Consider the following 21,920-nt stretch of genomic DNA (forward strand, 5'->3'; position numbering starts at 1 on the left):
TGACCAGACGATACGATACATTGCCGTGCAAAATATTGCGATACTTTGCTTTATCGATTTTTTCCCCTCACCCCTAGTAGCTTGGCGGCATAAGTGTGAGTATAGACTTGTATATGAGAGGCACATTAAAATGTTCCAAATAAATGCACCACATAATTAATATTAATTTTATTGTGTCATATATTACCATTAGAAGGAACTATTACAACAAAAGGTAAACAAAAATGCACTTAAGGTCCACCTCTGGTATTCTTTTATGTAAGGTTACTAAGTCCTAGCCTAATGATAAAGAAAACTGTGCTGTCTTAGTCAGAATGTGTATATTTAATCCTTCTTTATAGGAGGATCAGGACAGCGTGCCCTATTTGTGTTAAGAGCAATTCAAAGAATTTACACCTATTTACGGTTTCTGTTCATGAAGAGGCAGAGGCTTGAACAAACTCTTCATAGTGTTTTTTCCTCTTTCCTTTTCTGAAGAAGTGGAACACCTGAGACTAAACCTGTTCTTTCTAGGTCAGTATACTCTAAGTTTATTGGTTGTATATCTCTGTTTGCAGGAAATAGTGACAAAGGTCAAGTAGGATTACATGCAGTCCTGAACAGCTGCAAGATACAGAAAAAAGAACTGTTTATATGTAACAAAAAATGCATACAAAGTAATTCAGCTGTGTTTTCAGTGGCTACAAACTGCTGTATACAAGAAGGACACATGATTGAACACTAAGAAACACATTTAAAAAAATGCATTATTATAGATTATTATACAACACTTCACTTGGTGCAATCATCCACTCACATGGCTTTTCTTATCACTGCTATGCAGATGATGCACAGCTTTTCCTATCCTTTCCACCAGAGGACCCAACTGTCTCAGCTCAGATCTCACCCTGCCTTGCTATTTCTGAATGGTTGAGGGAACATCACCTTCAGCTCTTATCATTTCTGCCAGTCCCACCACGCAACCACATATCAGTATCCAGCTTGAAATAAATAAACTCATGCCCACTAAGCCTGTTCAAAATCTGGGTGTCATGATTGATGACCTGCCAGCCTTCAAGATTAATAGGCCTGGATTGCTTTGGTCTTGCCAATTTACTCTCTGTAACATTAAGAGGATCAGACCTTACCTGATATCTCATGGTGCAACAAAGCTCCTGGTACAGGCTCTTGTGACATCTCATGATGAAAACTACAACTTATTACTGGCAGGTCTCCCAGCATGCATATTTAGATCTCTGCAGATGATCCAGAACGCAGGAGCACGTTTTTAACCAGCCCAAGAAAGCACGACACGCCACTGTTGGTCTCTCTACACTAGCTTCCAGTTGCAGCTCGCATCAAATTTAAACCCCTAATCATTGCTTACAAAGCAGTAACTAAAACTGCTCCAGTTTACCTGGAATCCCTCATCCAGGTCTACACCTATGGTCTACGCTCCCTCTGGCATGTGCCTGCCTGACTCTTCTCGGCTGCTGCCCCCCGATTGAATAACCAAACTCCATTCGATTCACAGAGTCCCTTTTATTTTTCAAGAGAGTTCCACCTTATTCCACCGCAATAAGAATATTTTGTTCTTAAAATGTTAAAGATCTTGGCATTTTTTTCGGAGACTTTGCATTTTTTTAGGAAACGTACAGAAATTAAAAGAAAATGAATCGAAAACCGCCACGCCATAATTTTTTTTAATGTTCTTAACATTTACACAATTGTTGCACAAAGAACCGTTACCTGTGACCGTCACCTGACCCGATCAAAAAGACATTTATTCTGAAATCCCTAACCGGAAATACTATGTCGTCGAGACGTCGACTAAGGAAGTTATTCACAACGAATTCTTATCAACGTAGCACAGTTAGTGAGGACCGTAGTACCGTCCACCGTTCTGTCATGGCCACGGGTATAAACCGTAAAGCCATTAGTCTGGACGCCAATATTGTTATAGTAGGATGTGGAATATCAGGAATATCAGCTGCTCATAAACTTATTAAATCTGGGTTTCATAATGTCCGGATACTTGAAGCAACTTCCCGAAGAGGAGGACGAGTAAAAACCGGCAGATTTGGTGAGTGAATGCGTGTGACGTCAGAAAATACTCATATCAGTTTACCTACAGTGAAAGGATTTTGTCGGAGTGAAATGAGGTCGTACACATTGTGGCTTGCCACCTTTTTTTTTTTTTTTTAAATATACTGGTCCTCCGTGAGTCCAGCAGGACCCGAGAAGAGCAATGGCAACTGAAGCACAGTTCGGAGTACAATAACTCTTTAATTTTACTCACAGTGCCACGGTTTTGTCCTGTTATCTGCAGGTGATAATGTTGTTGAGATTGGGGCCAACTGGATCCATGGACCATCCGAGGAGAACCCTGTGTTTTGCCTTGCCCGTCAGTATGGGCTCTTGGATCCAGAGGCCCTGACCCCAGAGAATCAGGCCATAGATATTGGAGGTGAACCTCCCTGGATCCCCAATGTCTTCACCAGTTCAGGTGAGCTAAAGTCATATAAATCACTGCCTGCTATAAGACTCTGCTCTCTGGTAGTTAGAATAACATAAAGATAAATATTCGCCATATTTATTGAAACACCAAGCAAAATAGCATTGATTGTTTTACTCAGATACAGCCATATAATGTCATTTTCAAAATGTGTTAAATGGGAATTTGTTGGCATAATATGGTGCATTATTTCAGTTAGTGTTAGCTCTCCGTTCTGGGCTTGAAATGGCATGTATGGAATAGATATGAATATCTCTCTAATTTCAGGGATTGCTAATGGCAGTCTGCTATACCAGTCTAGAATTAATATACTTAAATATCCAAACATCACAAGAGAGGGCATGCACTTGTATTAATTATTAGGATAGCTGTGGTTGGCTTTGTGCCAGAGGTACTGTACTTTTGTACAGTGTATCAGCTACAGGCTCCATGGCTATCACTTTAGCTGCATAGCAGGAAAGTTCCTGGTTCAAATCCTGGTTGGACAAGGGCCTCTCTGTGTGGAGTTTGCATATTCTCCACATGTATGCATGGGTTCACTCCAGGTACTCTAGCTTCCTCCAACAGTCCTACGGCATGCTTATTAGACTGACTGGTGATCCAAATTGCTTGTGCATGTGGTTGTGGGTGTGGGTGTGTTTGCCTTAATTTGCCTGTGATTGACTATTGTCCAAAGTATACCCACCTCTGGCCCAATACAGCTGGGTTAGGCTTCAGCCTCCAATGGTATTATCAATATAGATTCTGAATGAGTAATGGATGTGTAAATATTGCAAATACCCAACCATGTAATAAGTCACTGGTATTAACCAATACAAATTGGTATATGTGTTAAATGTATCTTTATACTGTATAGTACTTTAATTTCATATGCTTGTCAGTGTTGTACATTTTATGCACTGCGTTTACTCAAAGCCTGGACTAGGGGAAACAGCTGAAAATTAAAAATAGATAAATACTATATGTAGAGCACACCAGCTTTATGCTTTCACTGAAACTCTGTTTAAGTGCATCTTCCCTTATCAATAGACACTGGCCTTTGTTATGATTCCAGGTCAGAGGCTGCCTCTAGAGGAGTTAGTGCCTGCTAAGGAGATGTTTGATACACTGCTGGACGAATGTTCAGAATTTGCGACCAAAGGAGGAGAGCCAAAGGCCAGTGTTGGCGAGTTCATACGGTCAGAGGTACATTACTAAAACAACACTGCTGTTAGTCTGTTAACAGGGTTTTCACTAAATTGATGAGTTTGTTTTCCTCTGTTTTCCCATGCAGTTGAAACAGCGAGCAGAGGAGGAATGGAAAGATGTTGATGCAAAGACCAGGTCTATGAGACTGTGTGTGATCAGCAGCATCTTTAAGATTCAATGCTGCATAAACGGGACTCACAGCCTGGATGAAGTGGGCCTGGGGGCCTTTGGTTTATACAAGACTCTACCTGGACTGGACTGCACATTTCCAAGGTACATAATCCAATTAGATATATACTTGTGCAGCAGGTGACAGGTGTTTTTTTTTTTTGATAATGAATATGATTGAAGCAGTATCTACACAAATTTTACATAATACTCTTTTATATTAAGAGTGGTGTTTTAAAGTGCTTGTCTAAGTGCTTGGGAGTACTTATTTGATACACTTGTAATTTTTCATGCTGTACATTATCTGAAACAACCACCCACTACAATTTTAGTCTGAATTTTAAACTCACACTTAAGTTTCCTTGCCCCCAGAAGTTGACATTTTAAGCCATTAGCATTGATGTAGACATTTTTTTCCTTCTTTTGCAGGGGTTATGAAGGGCTTATCGAAAACCTCATGTCAGAGCTCCCCAGTGGTTTAGTGACCTACAACCAGCCTGTGCAGTGCGTCTCCTGGAACAGCACAGATGATAGAGACAAGCCTGTGATGGTCGAGTGTGCTGACGGAGAGAGGATTGCTGCAGATCATGTTATCGTCACAGTTCCTCTAGGTAGGATAGGATGCATACACGCAGATCTTGCAAAATAATGTTAATGTGTATTACGTATTTTTATTGTCTGTGGTTTTCAGCGGTATGTGCTCCTTTTTGCTTGTGGATTCTTACTTGATCGTGAAGCTTCAACGGGCTTGTTTGTTGACCTTAGCTGTAGCGCTAACGAGATGATGCCTAACTCGTAGATTCGTCGTGTTTTACTCTGGCGTGGCATATCTTGCAAACGATTGTCTAACTCCTGTCTAAGTTTGTGCTGTCTTTAATGTTTTGGAAGCCAAAATAAGTCCACACATCCACTATGAATGCCGCAGAAGTCACTCGGCTGGGTAGGTACAAGCAACCGGCTCACGCAGACCGGAAGTCTCGCGTGATTTCGTTGTCTCAAGAGGCAAGCGTCAGTCAGCTGGCGATGCCTGCCGCCATTTAGCGGTCAGGGGGTGAAATTACACCACAAACTACCACACCATTAAAGTGAATAATTATCTAATTAAATATCGATACTGCATTTTAAAATATCGATACAGTATCACGTCAGGAAGTATCGCGATATTTCAGTTTATCGATTTTTTTGTCCCACCCCTACAAGAGAATAATAAAATGATGACAGCAAGTCTTAGAAAATGTTTTATCTCTCCTGCTTAATATTAATTTTATGTAGGTCTGTTATTTTGGTACAAATTATGCTCTTTAAAGCGTTCTAGATCCACACCACAAGCTTTGAATCTTTAGCAGCATGAATTCAGTTAATCACTGAGTAAAACCAGCTTGTTTGTTTTCTTTAATCAGGATACCTGAAGAAGCACCATTCAACCCTGTTCAGTCCTCCTCTGCCTCTGCACAAGCTGCACTCCATCCAGAGACTGGGTTTTGGAACAAACAATAAGATATTTGTGGAGTTTGATTCACCGTGGTGGGATGCTGACTGTGAGGTCATTCAGTTTGTGTGGGACGACGAGGTGAGATGTTACATTAAAATACATGTGTGCAGACCCACTGGAGTCAAGTCTGAACTAGAAATTGAGTGATAGACCGAGATCATTTCTTTATTTGACTAAACAATAAGCCTTTTTAAAAGATTTTTTTTTATTTAGTAACAAGGGTGCAATACTAGTGGTGATAAATAGACTACAAACTGGAATAAATGATTATCAATAAATCAATAAAAGAATATAAGTCTAAAGTCCTTTAACACATTTAGCTTTCAGTATTAACTCCTAAAGAAGTAATGTTATCACAAGTATTCTTATTTACCAGTAGTTTCCAAAAATTACAAGAAATAAGAGAACTTGATGTATGTGTTATATTGCTTTTCAGGATGAGATAGCGGACCAGGTGCCAGATTTACGGACATTCTGGGTGAAGAAGTTGTTTGGTTTTACCATCCTCAAACCTACTGAAAGGTTAGGAAAAACATTACATGAGTGTGTTGGAAAATTACAGGAAAAACTTCAATTTGGATTAAAATCTTTGAATTGTTTATACCTTCCAGGTACGGCCATGTGCTGTGTGGCTGGATCGCTGGCCATGAATCCGAATATATGGAGACACTGACTGAACAGGAAGTGGCAAACTCCATCGCACAACTGGTCCGCAGATTTACAGGTCAGTCTAATTGTGATGCATCCTTGTGGTGATTGTTCACAAAAAGAGTACTATGTCTCCTTATGTTAAATTAATACAAGCACTAACAGAGCACTAATATGAGTGTGTATATTTATTATACAATTTGGTTGATTAAGTTATTTTAGAGAGAGAAAACACTTTGACTAAAAGTGAGGACTACAACACTGGTCTTTTTTATAATCAGTTAAAGCCTTTATTATAGTATTAAAGATTAACGCTGGTCTATTAGTATAGGCCACAGCAGAGAGTATGGTCTACACCAGCCCTCTTTGTAAAGTGTCTAAGGATAACTTTGGTTATGAATTGGCGCTATTCACATAAAGAGTGATTGACTGATTGATTGAAAATGGAAGGACTTTCTGCCTTAAGCTGGACTAAATCTAAGACTAGATTGATCTAAAGTAGCTACAAAAATTAACTCTACTCTTTTGTCATTGAATAGGCATCATTATCCATAGAATATTGCAGGGGAGAGAAACATGAAAGCTCTGACAAACAGGCTGCAAAATTACCATTGTTTAAATGTTTTCTTTCTAAGAAATTAGACCCTGTGATTAAATTCAATTATAACTCTGAATAAAGATACAGTTTAAAAATACAGTTTCAGCTCTATACTTTGAAAAATTTAACCCCCCCCCCCCCCCAAAATGGGGTATACACTACTCTTTCAAAATTTAAACACATTTGATTAGATCCATAATGTTGAAAAACGAGCATATTGAGAAGGAAAGAGTTTTTTTTTTACTGGAAAACATTCCTAACTCTAGACCCTTAATGCTCTTCTACTGCACAAGTATTTATCTAATAAGTGCACAATCCTCACCCGTTCCCATGATAAAGAACTGTTTAAAAAAGAGGGAAGGTGATCAGTACTTTTCTAATGGTCAATCGAGGCCGACTTTGGCTCATCACTTGCCTGAAAACTCAATCTGTTGGAGTGATGTTGATAAAATCAAAACACTATGAATGTAGTCAGCTTAAAATATGTCAGGCAACTATAGAATGGGATGAAAGATCTGTAGGCCTGTGTTTAACCAAAAAACAGTGAAATTACACCCACACACCAACTAATCCATTGGTCTTTGGATTAAAAAAAATGCAATATTTATAAAACCTGCACATTATCTCAAAATCAACTTGATCAGTAACAGGTTCCCCATTACACTCTTGTAGTTGTCTAGATGAACTCAGAAAATTAACATAGTAGGCTTTTTGAAGCCTTTTCATCATTTTTATCCTCATTATGTTGTACTGAAATAACAGCTGACTCAGAGACGATCTCTGGTTAAAATGTACCTAAGTAGAAGTAAAAGTACTGATTTCAAAGTGTACTTTAAAAAGTACAAGTAACCCACCAAAAAAATTCACAATTAAAGAAATTGCATAAATGTAATTAGTTGCTTTCCACCCCTGGTGACTGGCCAATTGACCTGGTGTCTGCCCTAGAAATCTGATATGTCAGTTAAATCATATGGCTCATTAAGCATGATAGATGAGTTATGAATGTGGCAATAATTTATTAAGAAACATAAACAATGACTAAGCTTTATCTTGCATTATCATGGGAAGACCGTTCATTTAGGATTTCTGAAAATCAAAGCCATAGAGCTTAAATTATGTTGTAAATAGTAAGAAATGGGCTTGTGCTCGTATAGTGTTAATTAAACCACTCTAAGCACTTTTACAATGCAGGTCACTCTGATCCATTTACATCCATTCCCCCATTGTAAAGACCTTTTTTGGCACCGCGTTTGTTCAGGGAATCCTACCCTCACCCCAAGGAGGATCCTGCGCTCCCAATGGTTTCATGACCCCTGGACATGTGGTTCGTACTCATTTCCTGGAAGACTGTGTTCAGCACAGGACCTGGAGAACATGATGGAGCCCTTACCTTCAAAAGGATCACAGGCCCAGGTATGCATGTTCTTTATCAAACACAGCAAAGCCTACTCACACATGACTCCCTTGTAACTTAAATGTAAGACTCATTTCTCTCAGTGTGTTCAGCCTTTGCAGGTGTTGTTTGCTGGAGAAGCGACTCATCCATGCTTCTACTCCACCGTCCATGGAGCTGTTCTCACCGGATGGAGAGAAGCTGATCGGCTAATCTCTCACTACTCCTCATCTAGTCCATCTATTCCCAAGTCAAACCTTTAAAAGTAAAATTTGGCATTCGAATCACAAAGCACTCTCCTTTTTAAGTGGTTAAGATGCTTTTTTGTCACAACCTTGTATCACAGCCTTTATGATTCAAAGTCCTCTTCAGGAAGTCGAAACTGAGGACACGTAAAACCAGAAAAAAGTCTGAGTTTGTTTTAAGGTCTGTGTTTAGACATTCTTACTATCCAAAAGGGAGTGCCTTGGAGTTATCCTGTAATTTTATTGTTTGCTTTTATCCCTTCCCCAGGATTAGCTCAGAGAAATGCTTTTTGAGTCTAAGAAGGGTTCAAACTTAATGGTTTTAAATTTCAACCATGTCACTGTATCAGATATGTGAATAAAATCTGACAGATCTTTGAACTGTGACTCAGGGTTTATGTAAGGATATCTGGAAGGCAGCTGAGATTCTCAAGCCAATAATGTGTGACATTGACATAGTGTAAGGATGCCATGTGTAGTTTATATAAGGGAAATAGAGAAATGATACATAAAATTAAACATATTTTCTAAATCAGTTTAACAATGCAAGGATAAGCAGAGTTATGTGACACTATTCTTTTTATTCACCAGATTGATTTCCATACCGTCCAGAATTTTCTTTTTTTGATTGTATATTTTTAATGCACTGATGTAATTACTGTCAAATATCAATAAATACATTTATATATGGAATATTCAAACATTTTTTTCTTGTTGTCAGTGAGTAAATTGTGTCTTTTAGAATGTGCCGAAAATATGAAAGTTCCATTTCACTTAGTACCGAAAGTTAAAGTTTTCCACTCACAGTATGGTGCTTTTTGTATGTTGTTTTTTTTCTCTGATGAATATTTCAAAACAACATATATCGCCATAGAATGTGTTCAAATGAGGAACATAATAAGGTTATTGTTTAAGGTTAATATGCAGGTAATATTACAGGATAACTGTCGTCATTGAGAAATAAAAGGAAAATAGTAAAATTGGATTTTAGGAATTTAACGACATGCCTTGATAGTTTTAAATGACTGTAAGTCTAAGTTAGCCTCAAATGCTCTCTAAAGAAATGGATATAGCTGATATTGGCTTATATAGCATGTTCTTTTCCCCCTAGTAGATAAACAATCAGTTATGTAATCCTGGAAGAGTCAGATAGAACAGGTAATTGCATGCCAAAATTTTCTGCAAGACACACCAAAGGAATCAACCAGTCCAAAGTATTTTACTCTGTGGTCTGGTATTTATAACACCACAATTAAGTTATTGCTTTAAGATTGTAAATCACAGCAGTCCAATGAGCCATCAGTGTAAGAAAAAGACTTACAGTCATGTTATGTTTTAGAAAGAGTAAGATTATTCGTTAAGAATGCAGTAACAAATAAAAATCTTTTAGAGTAAACTTGTGCTCTAGTGGTTTGGCTGTGTTACTCCAACCACTCTTGGGCTTGATGTGCTGGAATAATGTACCTACTTTTCAGAAAAAAATTGCATTTATGTATTAACATACTTTAACATTTGTTAGGTACTGATAGAAAAATGTAGTTACTACTCTGCAGTTTCATCATTTATTTCCATACATTTACTTGTTTAGCCTACAACCTTTACTGCAGCATGCTTAGAAAGGTTAATAATACAACCAGATTTCACCTTTGTACACATCTGTATCAGGTTTACTGAGGAGTTCTGCAGAGACATACTTCCTCTGATCAGGTCTTTTACTACAACAGCACCGCCTCCTTTTGTATTAATTTTTAAAAGAGAATGGTCCCTCCCATGAGTGAACTGCCTTTTAAAACAAGCAGTAACCCCAATATTAGACTGACATTACATATTTCATAACACCACTAACATTTATCTTTAAGCTTTTTTTTCGTAATGGCTTACCGACACAGTCTGACATTACTTTCTATGTGGTTTAGCTTGCTGGGCCCATCCATATTGTAAGCTTTATGCCAAAAAGCTAATTCTGTTGTAAGAAAAGAGCTTTGTATTTTTCAAAAGGTTATATTGTACCACAGAAGAAGTAGATAAAATTTACTGTTTGTTGCTTTGATAAGAATTTTTATTATTCAGGTAAAAATAAAATACATCATATATATATATATATATAATCATATCCCAAAAACAGACTCTAATTTCACTGCTTTCCATTTAAAATTGATTTAATGTACCATAAAAGCAAATGTTCACTATAAACTAACTGTTCTTTGGTAAGAATTAATACAAACAGAGTAACTGAGTGTGTCATGTTTGGGTTGCTCGGAAAAATTTCAGTTTCGGTTAAACTGAAAAAAAATAGTTGAATGGTTTGTGTTAAAAATTAAATTTTGTTGATTTTTTACAACTATTTTCTTCGTCCTGTTGCATGACAGCATTAATACACTCGAGGCTGAGATGTGAGCACTGGGGTGATTTATGTACCAACGACTGAATCACAGCAGTGACGATATTCAGTAAAACATCACTCCTTTTCGTGCAGCACTGCTTAAATTAACCCTGAAATAATTCATTCACACAACAGGTTATTTAAGAAAACATTTCTATGCGGAACCTTTTAAACCGTGCACTGTCGTTTGAAGTCGGCATGTAAACAGCGAAGCACTAAGAGAACCGCAAGACGACTAGCTGGTCGTTCTAATCGTGCTCGTTGCCTTCTGCTAATGAATAACAAAGTCAAGTAAATCTAATGTAAATACTTACAGTATCAGCAGTGATGAAACTGTACCAGGCTCTCAGAAATGTGACCAGGTTCAGAACCGTTTTTGACTTTGGCGGACGGGATGTGGCTCACTGGTTCCCCGGACACATGGCTAAAGGTGACAGCTTTACTCAAGTGATACAAAAGTGTTTTTTTTTTTGGAGATTAACGTTTGTATCTTTGACATTATGAGCAGATATACGGGTCTCCTGTAATCCTGAGTTGTCGCGTATTGTTAACATGTTGACATGTGACTGTTAAAGGACTGAAGCAGATGAGAGCCAGCCTGAAGAACGTGGACTGTATTGTGGAGGTTCATGATGCCAGAATATCCTTTTTTACATTTTAAACAATACAGTCTATTCCTTATTCAATTACATTTTGATAAATCTTAGTTATTCTGTTTTTTACTGACTTGCTTTTTATTTGAACATAAAAAATACAAACGTGCTGTATGCACTTGCTTTTCCTTTCAATAATCTATCCGTTTGACATGTTCATATTTTTAATTTTTAACATCCCAGCTGCACTAATGACTCCTTTTAGTGTGCCCAGTTCACACATGCAGTTTATCACACAAAACCAATGGCGACAATTAAAATAACAGGACATAAAGAGGAAAATAGGACTAACAAAACATAATAATCAAGGTGCCTGCCAAATTATGTCTTCTGAAGCTGTAAGGTATGTTGGATTTTTTCGTTTTCATATATCTCCAATACCTTCTGGACCCAGAAAGTATATGAGAGGGGTACCAGCTTTAACTATCCAGCTGTGATACACTTAATTGCTGCTACGAATAAGATTTGAAGCTAATATGCTTTTTCTCTGTTAACAACATTTTCTGGGAGTACACCAAGGAGGACTACTGTAGGGTCCTTTGGTATCTCATGATGAAAAACTTCTTTGAGAGTGTCAGATACAGTGCTTATGAAATTTTCATCTCCTAGGATGTTTTACCCTTTCATTGATTTTATGAATCAATAAGAGTCTATGTAGTTTGTCTTTTTTTAACAAAAAAAACAAACAAAAAAAACTCACTAATGTCAAAGTGAAAACAGATATGATAAAAATATGTAATATAAAATTAGTGACATAAATATTTACCCCCTTCAAGTCAGTATTTAGTAGATTAACCTTTGGCTGCAATCACAGCACTGAGTTTGTGTGGATAGGTCTCAATCAGGCTTGCACATCTGGACACTACAATTTTACTCCATTCTTCTTTGCAAAACTCTTCAAGCTCTGTCAGGCTGCACAGAGATCAGGTGTGAACAGCCTTTTTCATGGTCAGCCACAAATTCTCTATTGGATTGAGGTCTAGGCTTTGACAGTTGTATGCAGAGTCTCTTCCATCTCAGCTGCTGCAGCCCGTAACTCCTTCAGAATAGTCATAGGTTTCTTGCTGGCCTCTCTTATCAGTCTCATTCTTGCACGGTCACTCAGTTTGTAAGGATGGCTGATGTAGACAGATTTACAAATGTGTCATATCCCTTCCATTTCTTGATGATGGATTTAACAGAACTCTGGTGGATGTTCAGAGCCATGGAAAAAAGTGTGTCCATCCCCTGACTGATTTGTGGTGTTCTAAAATATTTAGTTAAAAATTTCTACCTGAACTTTCTCCAAATATTATATCTGGCCACTGAATATGCTCCCTCACATGCCTGTAAACCTGTGGTCAGGTTTATTGTGGTTAGAAATGATAAAAGAGGGCCTCCATGGTGATGTTTAAGAAGAGATAAATAGAAAACAGTTTATTCTTCTTTAACATGAAGCACATCCCCCTCTCTGGAAGAAATCCTGAGTTTCATGACAGTTTAGGAGTCAAACCACATCTGCTTGTGCTCAACAAAATGGACCTAGCTGATCTTTCCAAGAAGCAGGTAATAAAGTCTGGCTGCCATTTTAAAAGAGCTGCCCATCATAATTTTAAAATCAGTAAAATAAAAACATTTCAACAATGACTTTTTCAGGATATCCTGAGGAACCTTGAAAAACTTGGAGTGAGGCATGTTCTCTTCACAGACTGTTTGAAACAGAGAGATGACAACGTTAAAAGGGTAAATGTCTCATCTTTACAAAGTACGGAAAATCTGAGAGTCTGCAGAAGTTTGCCTTGATGATGTAAAAAAAGTGGGAGTATGAATCTACAAATAATCGGTTTACTGTTTCTTAAGCTGATGCCAAAGGTTTTGGAAATTATTGGGAGAAACCCACGATTCAACAGAGAGGAGGTATGCTTACATCCATCAGTTTGATAATGTGTCATTTTTATTTTATTGCATAAAGAGTTTTAACTTTGATAATAGTCAACTACAAGTTGTAGCATAATAGACATTTTGTTTAGTTGTTCAGTTGTCTTTGACAGCAGAATATCCTCAGACTTTTTTTCTTGTTACATTTTGCCCAATACCATTACCATTTGTCTGTAATAATATGAATTAATCATAGAGGGTTTATTTTTTTTTACCAGAAAAAAACAAAAGTCTTGTCCTCCCTGAGTTACAGCCATACGTATCAAATAATTTATATCCTTAATTTATATCTTATTTATTGTTCTTTTTGAAATTCAAATAAATTTTAATCTTCCATCTACTCTTCCTTTTTATTTTTTATGAACAAGTTTTTGGTAAATGACAAGTTTTGTGCATTTCTAATGCATTCGTCCTCATTTTAATTTTCAGAACGCAAATCATTGCCTTATGGTGATTGGGGTGCCTAATGTGGGCAAGTCGTCTCTTATCAACTCACTAAGAAGAACAAACCTTAAAAAAGGTTTGTTTAATAAAGTGATATACCTTTTATTGGATGTTGATTCAGTAAAATAAATGGTTATTAATATTTTTATTACACTCTCATCTCAGGGCGTGCATCTCGAGTAGGAGGGGAACCAGGAATAACTAAAGCAGTTCTGACTAAAATTCAGGTAGGTTTAGAGAACATGGTTGTTTCTGTCAAAGGGATGGCTAAAGTTTGGACTTTTGGCTGAAGTGCAATTACCCTGGGATTAAAAAAATGCCTCGGCATAAATGAGTGAGGAAAAAAATCAGGATTAAAGCATTCTGTACAAAAAAGGGAGGTTTCTCCTAGGGATATGTGCGGTACGCTGGCTAATGGCTAAATACAGATGTCAAAATAGCCAGCACAAGATTTACAAGGGGGGCTAAACTAATTATCTTACTTTTTAAACATAAATGCAGGCCTGAAATGCCCTTTCTAAAACTGTAATGAAACTTCCTGCCACTAGTAGCTGCTGTAGCTTCAGTTAAAGGCTGCTGCCTTCCTGCCAGAGCTTTACACTGGCTCTCAGCTGGATGTAATAATGACAAGCTGAGCATTTAAAATTTCACAGGAACTGTGCAGTATGGCAGTATTTTAACCTTGAAAATGGAACTAAAATTGTATGTAGGCTGTTGAGGGTTTTACTCACTTATAACCACTCAAACAAAGTGACAAGTAACCAAAAGCATGATGTTAATGAAGGCTGGCAGAGGTAGCTGCTTACTTTAGCCCCAGTCTACTTTGCCTCACATATAGCCACTGACACAAGGACCCTGTGAAAAATTGCATGTTTAGCCAGATAGATCTGAACTTGAATTGATCAGCAGTACCACGTTATAACCACACACATAGGTTTCAACTTAAAAAGGTGGTCTGGGGGTTAAGTTACTCATTAAGGGGAATTTGTATTAACTTGTTCATTGTGTGAGAACTTCTGCACATTTTATACTGCTCTGTTTGTCCTCAGGTGTGTGAGCGACCCATAATGCACCTGTTGGACACACCTGGAGTCTTACCTCCTAGGATTGAGAATGTTGAAACTGGCATGAAGCTGGCTTTATGTGGTGAGAAAACTTTAAAAGGTTTTTCTTTCCAGTAAATTTTCTGAAAGTTCCTGTTAGAGCAATGTCAGACATTTCTTCTTCTTCTCCAGGAACTATCCTGGACCATTTAGTGGGTGAAGACATTATCGCAGACTACTTACTCTTTTCTCTAAACAGACTTGAGAAGTTCAGGTGTGAGATTTTGCTAAATTATGATGATAAATACAATTTAAAATGAGCACTTTATCCCTTTTGCTTGCCTATTGTAGTTGCTCATGTTTCATGGATTTTTGTGCAGTTATGTAGAGAGATACAACCTTCAAGAGCCGAGTGATGACATTCAGCATGTCCTGAAACGCATCGCTGTAAAACTTGGAAAGACACAGCGGGTCAAAGCCATCACTGGAGTGGGTAAGACAGTGCTGACCATAAAAATACTTTAGCTATGTTCAAAGTTATTGACTCAGGAAATAAATCCATTAATTTTCTTTCTTAAGCTAGTTGGATGATCTTTATTGGCTTGGTAGCTTAGCCAAGCCCAACAAAACAATCAAATTACAAATTCTCAATCCATGTCTTAATCATAGTCAGTGAAATGAACTTTAACTTTCCTGTTCAGATAAGCTGCTGAAATTCTACATTCAAGTGTAATATTGTTAGAAAGTGGAAGCGTTTAGGAACATCAGCAACTCAGCCATGAAGTGAAGGACCACATAAAATCACAGAGCAGGTCAACAACTGCAAAGGTGCATGGTGCGTAAAAATCTCCATTGCTCTGCTGAAGAGTTCTGAACTTCCACTGACATTAGTATATGTAAGCACAAAAATGGTTGGCGCATCATGGAATGGGTTTCCATGTCGTAAATCCAGCAAGTTCATTATATCTTCTTATTCTGAATAATCTACTTGGGTTTCTTTTTTCAGACAATTTATTGTAGGGGATGTTTTTACCTTGACATGTTTCGACTGTCATCTGCAGTCTTCCTCAGAAGCGTCAGCTGACCGAACAACGTATAAGGACACATCACAGCGGTCAGCTGATGCTTCTGAGGAAGACTGCAGATGACAGTCGAAACATGTCAAGGTAAAAACATCTCCTACAATAAACTGTCTGAAAAAAGAAACCCAAGTAGGGTTTCCATGTCACATCACAAAGTCCAATGCTAAGTTTCATATGGAATGGTGTAAAACGCACTGGACTGTGGGGCAGTCGAATCGTTATCTGTGGAGTGACTGGTCACAGCTCTCTGTTTGGCAGTCAGGTGGATGAGTCTGGGTTTGAACATAACGTGCCAGATTGTATTGGGCCAACTGTGAAGTTTGGTGGAGGAGGGATAATGATATGGGGCTGTTTTTCAGGGTTTGGGCTGGGCCCCTTATCTCCAGTGAAGGCCAATCTTAATGCTTCAGCATACCAAGAGATTTTGGACAATGTTATGCTTCCAACTTTGTGGCAACAGCTTGGAGAAGGCCCTTTCCAACATGACTGTGCTCAAAGAAAAGACTATAAAGACATGGTTTGATGATTTCAGTGTGGAAGAACTTAAATAGCCTGCACAGAGCCCTGACCTCAACCCCATGAAGCACCTTTGTGATGAACTGGAACAGAGATTGCAAGACAGTCGATACCAACTCCATATTAAAGTACATATATGTCACATCACAATCCGTCACATCACAACATGACAGGATGCAGTTCAGTACAATGCAATCTAAAAAAAATCATATATGATGCAATGCAGTTTAATACTGTAACATACGACTTACATGTTATAACATGGCACAGTAGGATGCAGTATGATATGATACACTATATCGTCCCCTTGGAGACATTTTTCATAACTCTATAGCCTTAGCTCACATTTGGCTGCCTCTTCAATACATATAAAAATAGAAACAAACTTTTATTATGTAAATAAAGAAGTAGATAATGTTAACTGCAACTGTGTATAACAGGTAAAGTCTGCTCTATTAGGCTTTCGTAACTTATTATGTATCTTATTTATAAATCTTATAAGTAATAATAGGATAACAAGTTAAACTTTGAACAAATGTGCGAGGGTACTTACATCTGACAGTTTTTTCCTTGTCTCCCTCAGGTAACATTACTGTCACTGTGCCAAACTACACAGCAGCTGCTTATGATTTTATACGAGCCTTCAGGAAAGGAGAACTGGGAAAAGTCATGCTGGACTGATGAAGGCATTTTTTCTCAATGATAGCTGGACTGTTTCTGGGGTTTCTGTCAACTGCTAGAACTTAAATTCCACTCTAAAGGTTCATCAAGGGGATTAAACCTCTTTGTCCTTGTGACATTTTCAGGAAAGGTTTTTTTTTAAATAAATCAATGGAAATGTCACAAAAGCTCTGTAAACTTTGTAAATAAAATAATTTAAGTGGATTTAGTTTTTTTTTTCTCTCTGAGCTTTCAAAATACATGAGGCAAACATCTGACATGGTGTAAACAGGAAATTTATTAGCATAAAGACAGAGATAACAAATTCTTTAAATATATTATTTACATAGGTGTTTCAGAGTATAACAGAGTGCACTTGTAGATGTGGAACAGTCTGTTGCTCCTGAGTGTCTGCTGCAGGTAAAGATCTTCTCTGGGACAAAAAGGACAGACTGTGGAAACCTAAAGAAACACGTTTTAGTGAGAGCAGCAGTTTGCTTTCTAGTGCCCTACTCAATATGAAGGGTTTTGTACAATGGTCTGAGAAGACAAGAAAGTTAAATTTCAAGTGTTATAAGAGTTGAGTAAGTTGAAATGATTTTGAAAAATGGTGTAAAAATCTTGTGGAGATTAATTTTAATGAGAACACAAGTGATGGCCATTATAAATTGTTCCTCACACCAATAAAGATCTTCAAATCCACTCTTCATGCAGAGTTTTGCATAAAATACGGAGTAAAAAACAGACATTTCTAAAAATGCAAGTCCAATTAAATAATTTTAAAAATTCGTGTGGCAGTTTTATTCTAGGGCACAGAGCGATGCTGGTGTCAACCTGGTGCTGTTGTCCTGCCAATCAGAGAAAACCTTTGAATGCCTGGTCACTTAAATTTCAATGGTCAACATCACCTCCAGAAATATCAAAAATTCATCTTGGCTGTTCTTAGTAGTGAAACTGATCATTTGCTTTAGATTTTCATATCAAAATAAAGTTTTTTTGGGATACATTTGGCACAGTAGTTAAATTGAAAGCCAGTATTTTGATTGTACTCAAAAGGCTATGCCTCAGATCATCACAGTAACCATTTTCCTCTGAGCTCATGATCTGGGTTGGAAGCATGCTGTTATGTCATCTTCCTGTATTCCAGGTTTGAAAAACCCTAAAGTAGGAATTCTTACAAGTCTTTGTAAGTTCATTTAAATTGATCACGACTGAAAAGACAATGGCTAGTTAAAGTATGTGGGGATAACGACCTATACAATGCAGAAGTCCAAAAAAATTGCAATTTGTCAACACTTGAGGCTGGCTACTGATGCACTAGAAGTCACATGCATAGCCCATGTTAAATGTCAGTTTTACAGCACAAATAAACATGTTTTCGGACTAGGTCAAACAAAAACAAAATATTAGAATAGTTCATGTTTTAATGGGCAAACGTACTGAGATTTTGTTTTTAATTTTTCCATTTTGGTTCTATCAAGGACACAAGTTATGCATTATAAGAGGAGTGCTTGATATGACAGCTGTCAGCAGACTCAACCTTTCTGTCTTTTATCTAGGTTGACAGAAAGTAAGTTTAAAGCAGCATTTTTCATGTGATGACTGCTGCGGATTTGCTTCAAAAGACAGCTCTAGTCCGACGTCACTAAGACTTCATCTACCAGCTATAGTTTAAGTCAAAACATTAACTTGTTAGCTACCTTACATCAGCATACTATAGCAATCCACAACTTTGTGGCTTGCATTATTATTTAATTGTGCTGGCTACATAATAAAACGAATCATGTAAAGATTAAAAAACTGTAGAGATGGCTAGCTAACTGTATAGTTAGGATTTGGTAGAGTGCTAAATTAACAGTTCTTACTTGACTGATTACTGAAGTAAAATGTGGTTTCCCCTTAAAACAGGGCTCGATTTCACTCAGAAATATGTATTCATTGTCTTTTTCCAAAGCTTGATAGTATTAGAGGCATAGTACTGAAGGATGAACATGTATTCCTTGCCAGTTCCTTACTTAAGTTAATATCTTCCTCAGTGTTGATGTAAGTTCAAAGTTAATGGGAGAGTTAAAAGGCAAACAGTTAGCTAACAGCAAGGCTTGCTAATTGCGGTGTTACCTGGCTAACAGTATCAGAGTGTCCCAAATTGCATACCTCTGTACTTAACACTTAACAGTTTTGAGTGCTCTAGTGCACTAAGTGCGCACACACCAAGAAGTGTATTTAAATGCTACTTAATGTGCCAGTAGTATTTAAGTATACTTAAATACTACTGGCACATTTAAAAACATCCCACATAGTCTGGCTGTAGATGCTCATCTCTGACTCACAGACCTTTAATGTGAGAAGGTGTATGTTTCAGAACAGAATTACACGCTAAAACTCATAAAATAACATCGGATTGAACTTCTGCTTTGGGTTAGAGTTAAGGTAACCATTATGATACCAAAAGTGAAAAAACCTGACCTGTAAAATCTAACTACATAGTGTTCAATAAAGCTGAGTAAACAGTCTGCTTACAGGAAAAAAAAAAAATATCTTCATGAAAATATTCTAATGCAGCAAGTGTAGCTTATGTAGCTGAGTTAGCTGCAGAACCAATGAAGGTAACGGAGCTACGACTACACTCACAAAGAAGCGATGTAAGCTATGCTATCCTATGTCAGCTACATAGCTGAGTTAGCTTAGCTATGTTTGCTTAAGCTCACATTGCTAAACTAAATTGCAGATAACAGAGCTACATCGCTAATGTAGCAACAGCTAACCTCATAAAGCAGCTGTGCAAGCAACAAAAATACATTATCTATGTAGCTACATTAGCCTCAACTAAATTTGCTAAGGCTCACATTGCTATAGCTAACTTACCTACATTGTCTTATGTAGTCACATTACTACATACCTATGTTAGATTTTAATTAAAGCTAATGAAGCTAAAGCAAGCCACCGTTGATGTAATTTCTAAAATGGGCCTGCATAATTTAATCCTAGATTAGACCTCTGACCTTTTTTCTATTTTATTTATGAAATGTTGCCTAGTCCACAGTGTATGTTTGCAGTGTGGTTATTTAATGAATGTAACTGCCAGACTTTGATCACTAAAGTTGGGTTAAAAAAATTGTAAAAAATTGGAAATACGCTGCACCAGCAAATTTTGGCACGTCCTGTCTGGGTATATGGCATCTCAGATTAACGGTCTGTGAGAGTGGCTGAACGGTCTGCAGGCAGACCTCTCTGAAAACATCAGAGAAATGAGTGTGGAACGATGGACACTTCACGATGAATGCCATATTTGGTAACGTAGCCCATGTTTTCCTTCAGCATGCTAGCGTTAGCATCCGCCAGCTAGCTAATGTGTTATTAGCAATGGCAGCAGTTTCCCATCAAGAAAAGAGCTTAAAAGAAAAAAATGCGTTCATTTTCTATATGGAAATAATCTTAACAGACAATACAAGTTAGATGAATCTAATAATAAGTGAAAATAGCCATCAAATTTCAATTCTAGTCACCTCATGTCTACTTATAACTTGCTGTTGAAAAAAGTGGCAGTTAAACCATTGTCACTTCCTGCCAGTGTAAAACAGCAGTGCGTGAATTGAGACAAAACTAACCAACTATTATTAAGTGCTATATTACAGTACACTAAAAGAAGTAGGTAGGTTGAGACTTTGAAATGGTGAAATGCTAACATTAGCAATCAGTAGTTACAAAATATGTAATGTAACTTTGAAGAATACCCCAAATTTGACTCTAACTGTTCATGTCTTTTTAAATTAAAATTAAAAAAAAAAAAAAAAAAAATCCTAAGTGTTTTCTAAGCCAACCGGAGAGTTCACTAGCTAAATATGAGGTAGCTGGGATATGTTAGATGCTAACAGTAGCTACTGTGACTTGCCTGTCCTTGTTGGTGCAATATATGGTTCATCGTTGGCCTAATGTAACCCTGTATTTTTATTCCCTGTTGTAATTGTTGTTCAGTTAAAAGCACTCAAATGTCAGAACTTTGCGTTATATTTTACATTTGTTAAATTGTAAACCTGGAATACAGCAGTTCAAAATGTCCACAGCATTTGTGCTCCCAACCTTGAGAAAAAGGCTGCTATGTGAATGATATAAATTAAATGTTCTCTGATAATTATTTGTTTCTCTGGTCAGACAGAGTAAAGCTTAAGGAAGGAAACTCTTGAGTTCAGCCCAAGTTTCTAACACATGGACAGACATAGGTTTGGCAAAGGTGCATTCAAAGGGAGGAGAAATGTCACACTGAATACTGTGCTGGTAATGTACATTTGACTGTTGGTATGGATATGTGCAAAAACATACAGTACAGTGAAGATTTTTGTTGTGGTTTCCTCTTAACACAACATGTTGCACCTCTAACTGGTCTTTTCAGAACAGATTTCAGCCAGTCAAATAAAAGATAGTTAGATCTCAAACTGAATCAGGGATTTATCCTAAAAAATAACCTGAAAGTCTAATAAACTGTCCAGTAGGAGTCCATATTTTGGGAACAATGTTGCAATAATAATAGAAACCAGTTGAGAGAAAGAAGATCCTCTAGGAGTGGAGCCTGACATCAGTGCATCAAAGTAATTGGTCCTGTTGTAGTAATCCAGCTCTTCCTCTGAGCTGTCCGCGTTGCTGCGACGGTAAGCGGAGGCGTACCATTTATCTGCTGTTAAAGCCACAGCTGCCCCTGCTGCTGCTGCACTCGCCACCCTCACAGGGGATGACCGCCCTGCCACCCTAAAGCGGGAACGGGTCCCGCCGTAAGCACCCCCTCCCCTGTAAGTCCCTGCTGTGGAGCTGCGGGAGGGGGAACCCCGAGAGGAGCCCCGGGAGCCCCCACGACCGCCCTTGGAAAGCACGGGCTCACACAGGAAAGCAGAGAGCAGAAGGCAAGTCCAGCAGGTTGCAACAAACTGGTTTATTCCTGACATCTGTGCGGGAAGGACATAAAAGGAGAATCACGTTCAGGATTGTGTGCCTCCAATGCGTG

The 21,920-nt window shown here is 37.8% G+C and overlaps 3 protein-coding genes across 6 annotated transcripts; 2 read left to right on the forward strand and 1 right to left on the reverse strand.

Moving 5' to 3' along the window:
* The first annotated feature begins 1,830 nt into the window (after positions 1–1,830).
* Positions 1,831–8,913, forward strand: LOC121511073 (peroxisomal N(1)-acetyl-spermine/spermidine oxidase-like). Of its 2 annotated transcripts, none has more exons than XM_041789593.1 (10): positions 1,831–2,062; positions 2,309–2,485; positions 3,549–3,679; positions 3,768–3,955; positions 4,280–4,461; positions 5,251–5,420; positions 5,779–5,864; positions 5,954–6,066; positions 7,847–8,001; positions 8,086–8,913. In XM_041789593.1, the coding sequence occupies exons 1-10, from the start codon at positions 1,888–1,890 to the stop codon at positions 8,242–8,244; spliced, it is 1,536 nt and encodes a 511-aa protein (XP_041645527.1). In that variant the 5' UTR covers positions 1,831–1,887; the 3' UTR covers positions 8,245–8,913. The 2 variants fall into 2 exon arrangements, with proteins under 2 accessions (XP_041645527.1, XP_041645528.1); XM_041789594.1 differs by having other exon boundaries at positions 8,095–8,913.
* Positions 8,914–10,817: 1,904 nt separating this feature from the next.
* On the forward strand, positions 10,818–17,654 carry mtg1 (mitochondrial ribosome-associated GTPase 1). Of its 3 annotated transcripts, none has more exons than XM_041789737.1 (11): positions 10,818–11,039; positions 11,185–11,249; positions 12,703–12,807; positions 12,898–12,984; positions 13,102–13,158; positions 13,609–13,699; positions 13,789–13,850; positions 14,673–14,769; positions 14,859–14,940; positions 15,047–15,155; positions 16,848–17,654. In XM_041789737.1, the coding sequence occupies exons 1-11, from the start codon at positions 10,937–10,939 to the stop codon at positions 16,965–16,967; spliced, it is 978 nt and encodes a 325-aa protein (XP_041645671.1). In that variant the 5' UTR covers positions 10,818–10,936; the 3' UTR covers positions 16,968–17,654. The 3 variants fall into 3 exon arrangements, with proteins under 3 accessions (XP_041645671.1, XP_041645672.1, XP_041645673.1); XM_041789738.1 differs by having other exon boundaries at positions 15,047–15,159; positions 16,848–17,649; XM_041789739.1 differs by lacking the exon at positions 16,848–17,654 and adding an exon at positions 15,368–15,451.
* A 3,721-nt stretch (positions 17,655–21,375) lies between these two features.
* sprn (shadow of prion protein) lies at positions 21,376–21,861 on the reverse strand. Its single transcript, XM_041788997.1, has one exon. The coding sequence runs from the start codon at positions 21,859–21,861 to the stop codon at positions 21,376–21,378; it is 486 nt and encodes a 161-aa protein (XP_041644931.1).
* Between the last annotated feature and the right edge of the window lie 59 nt (positions 21,862–21,920).

Source organism: Cheilinus undulatus, linkage group 6, assembly GCF_018320785.1.
Source record: "Cheilinus undulatus linkage group 6, ASM1832078v1, whole genome shotgun sequence".
Lineage (NCBI taxonomy): Eukaryota > Metazoa > Chordata > Actinopteri > Labriformes > Labridae > Cheilinus > Cheilinus undulatus.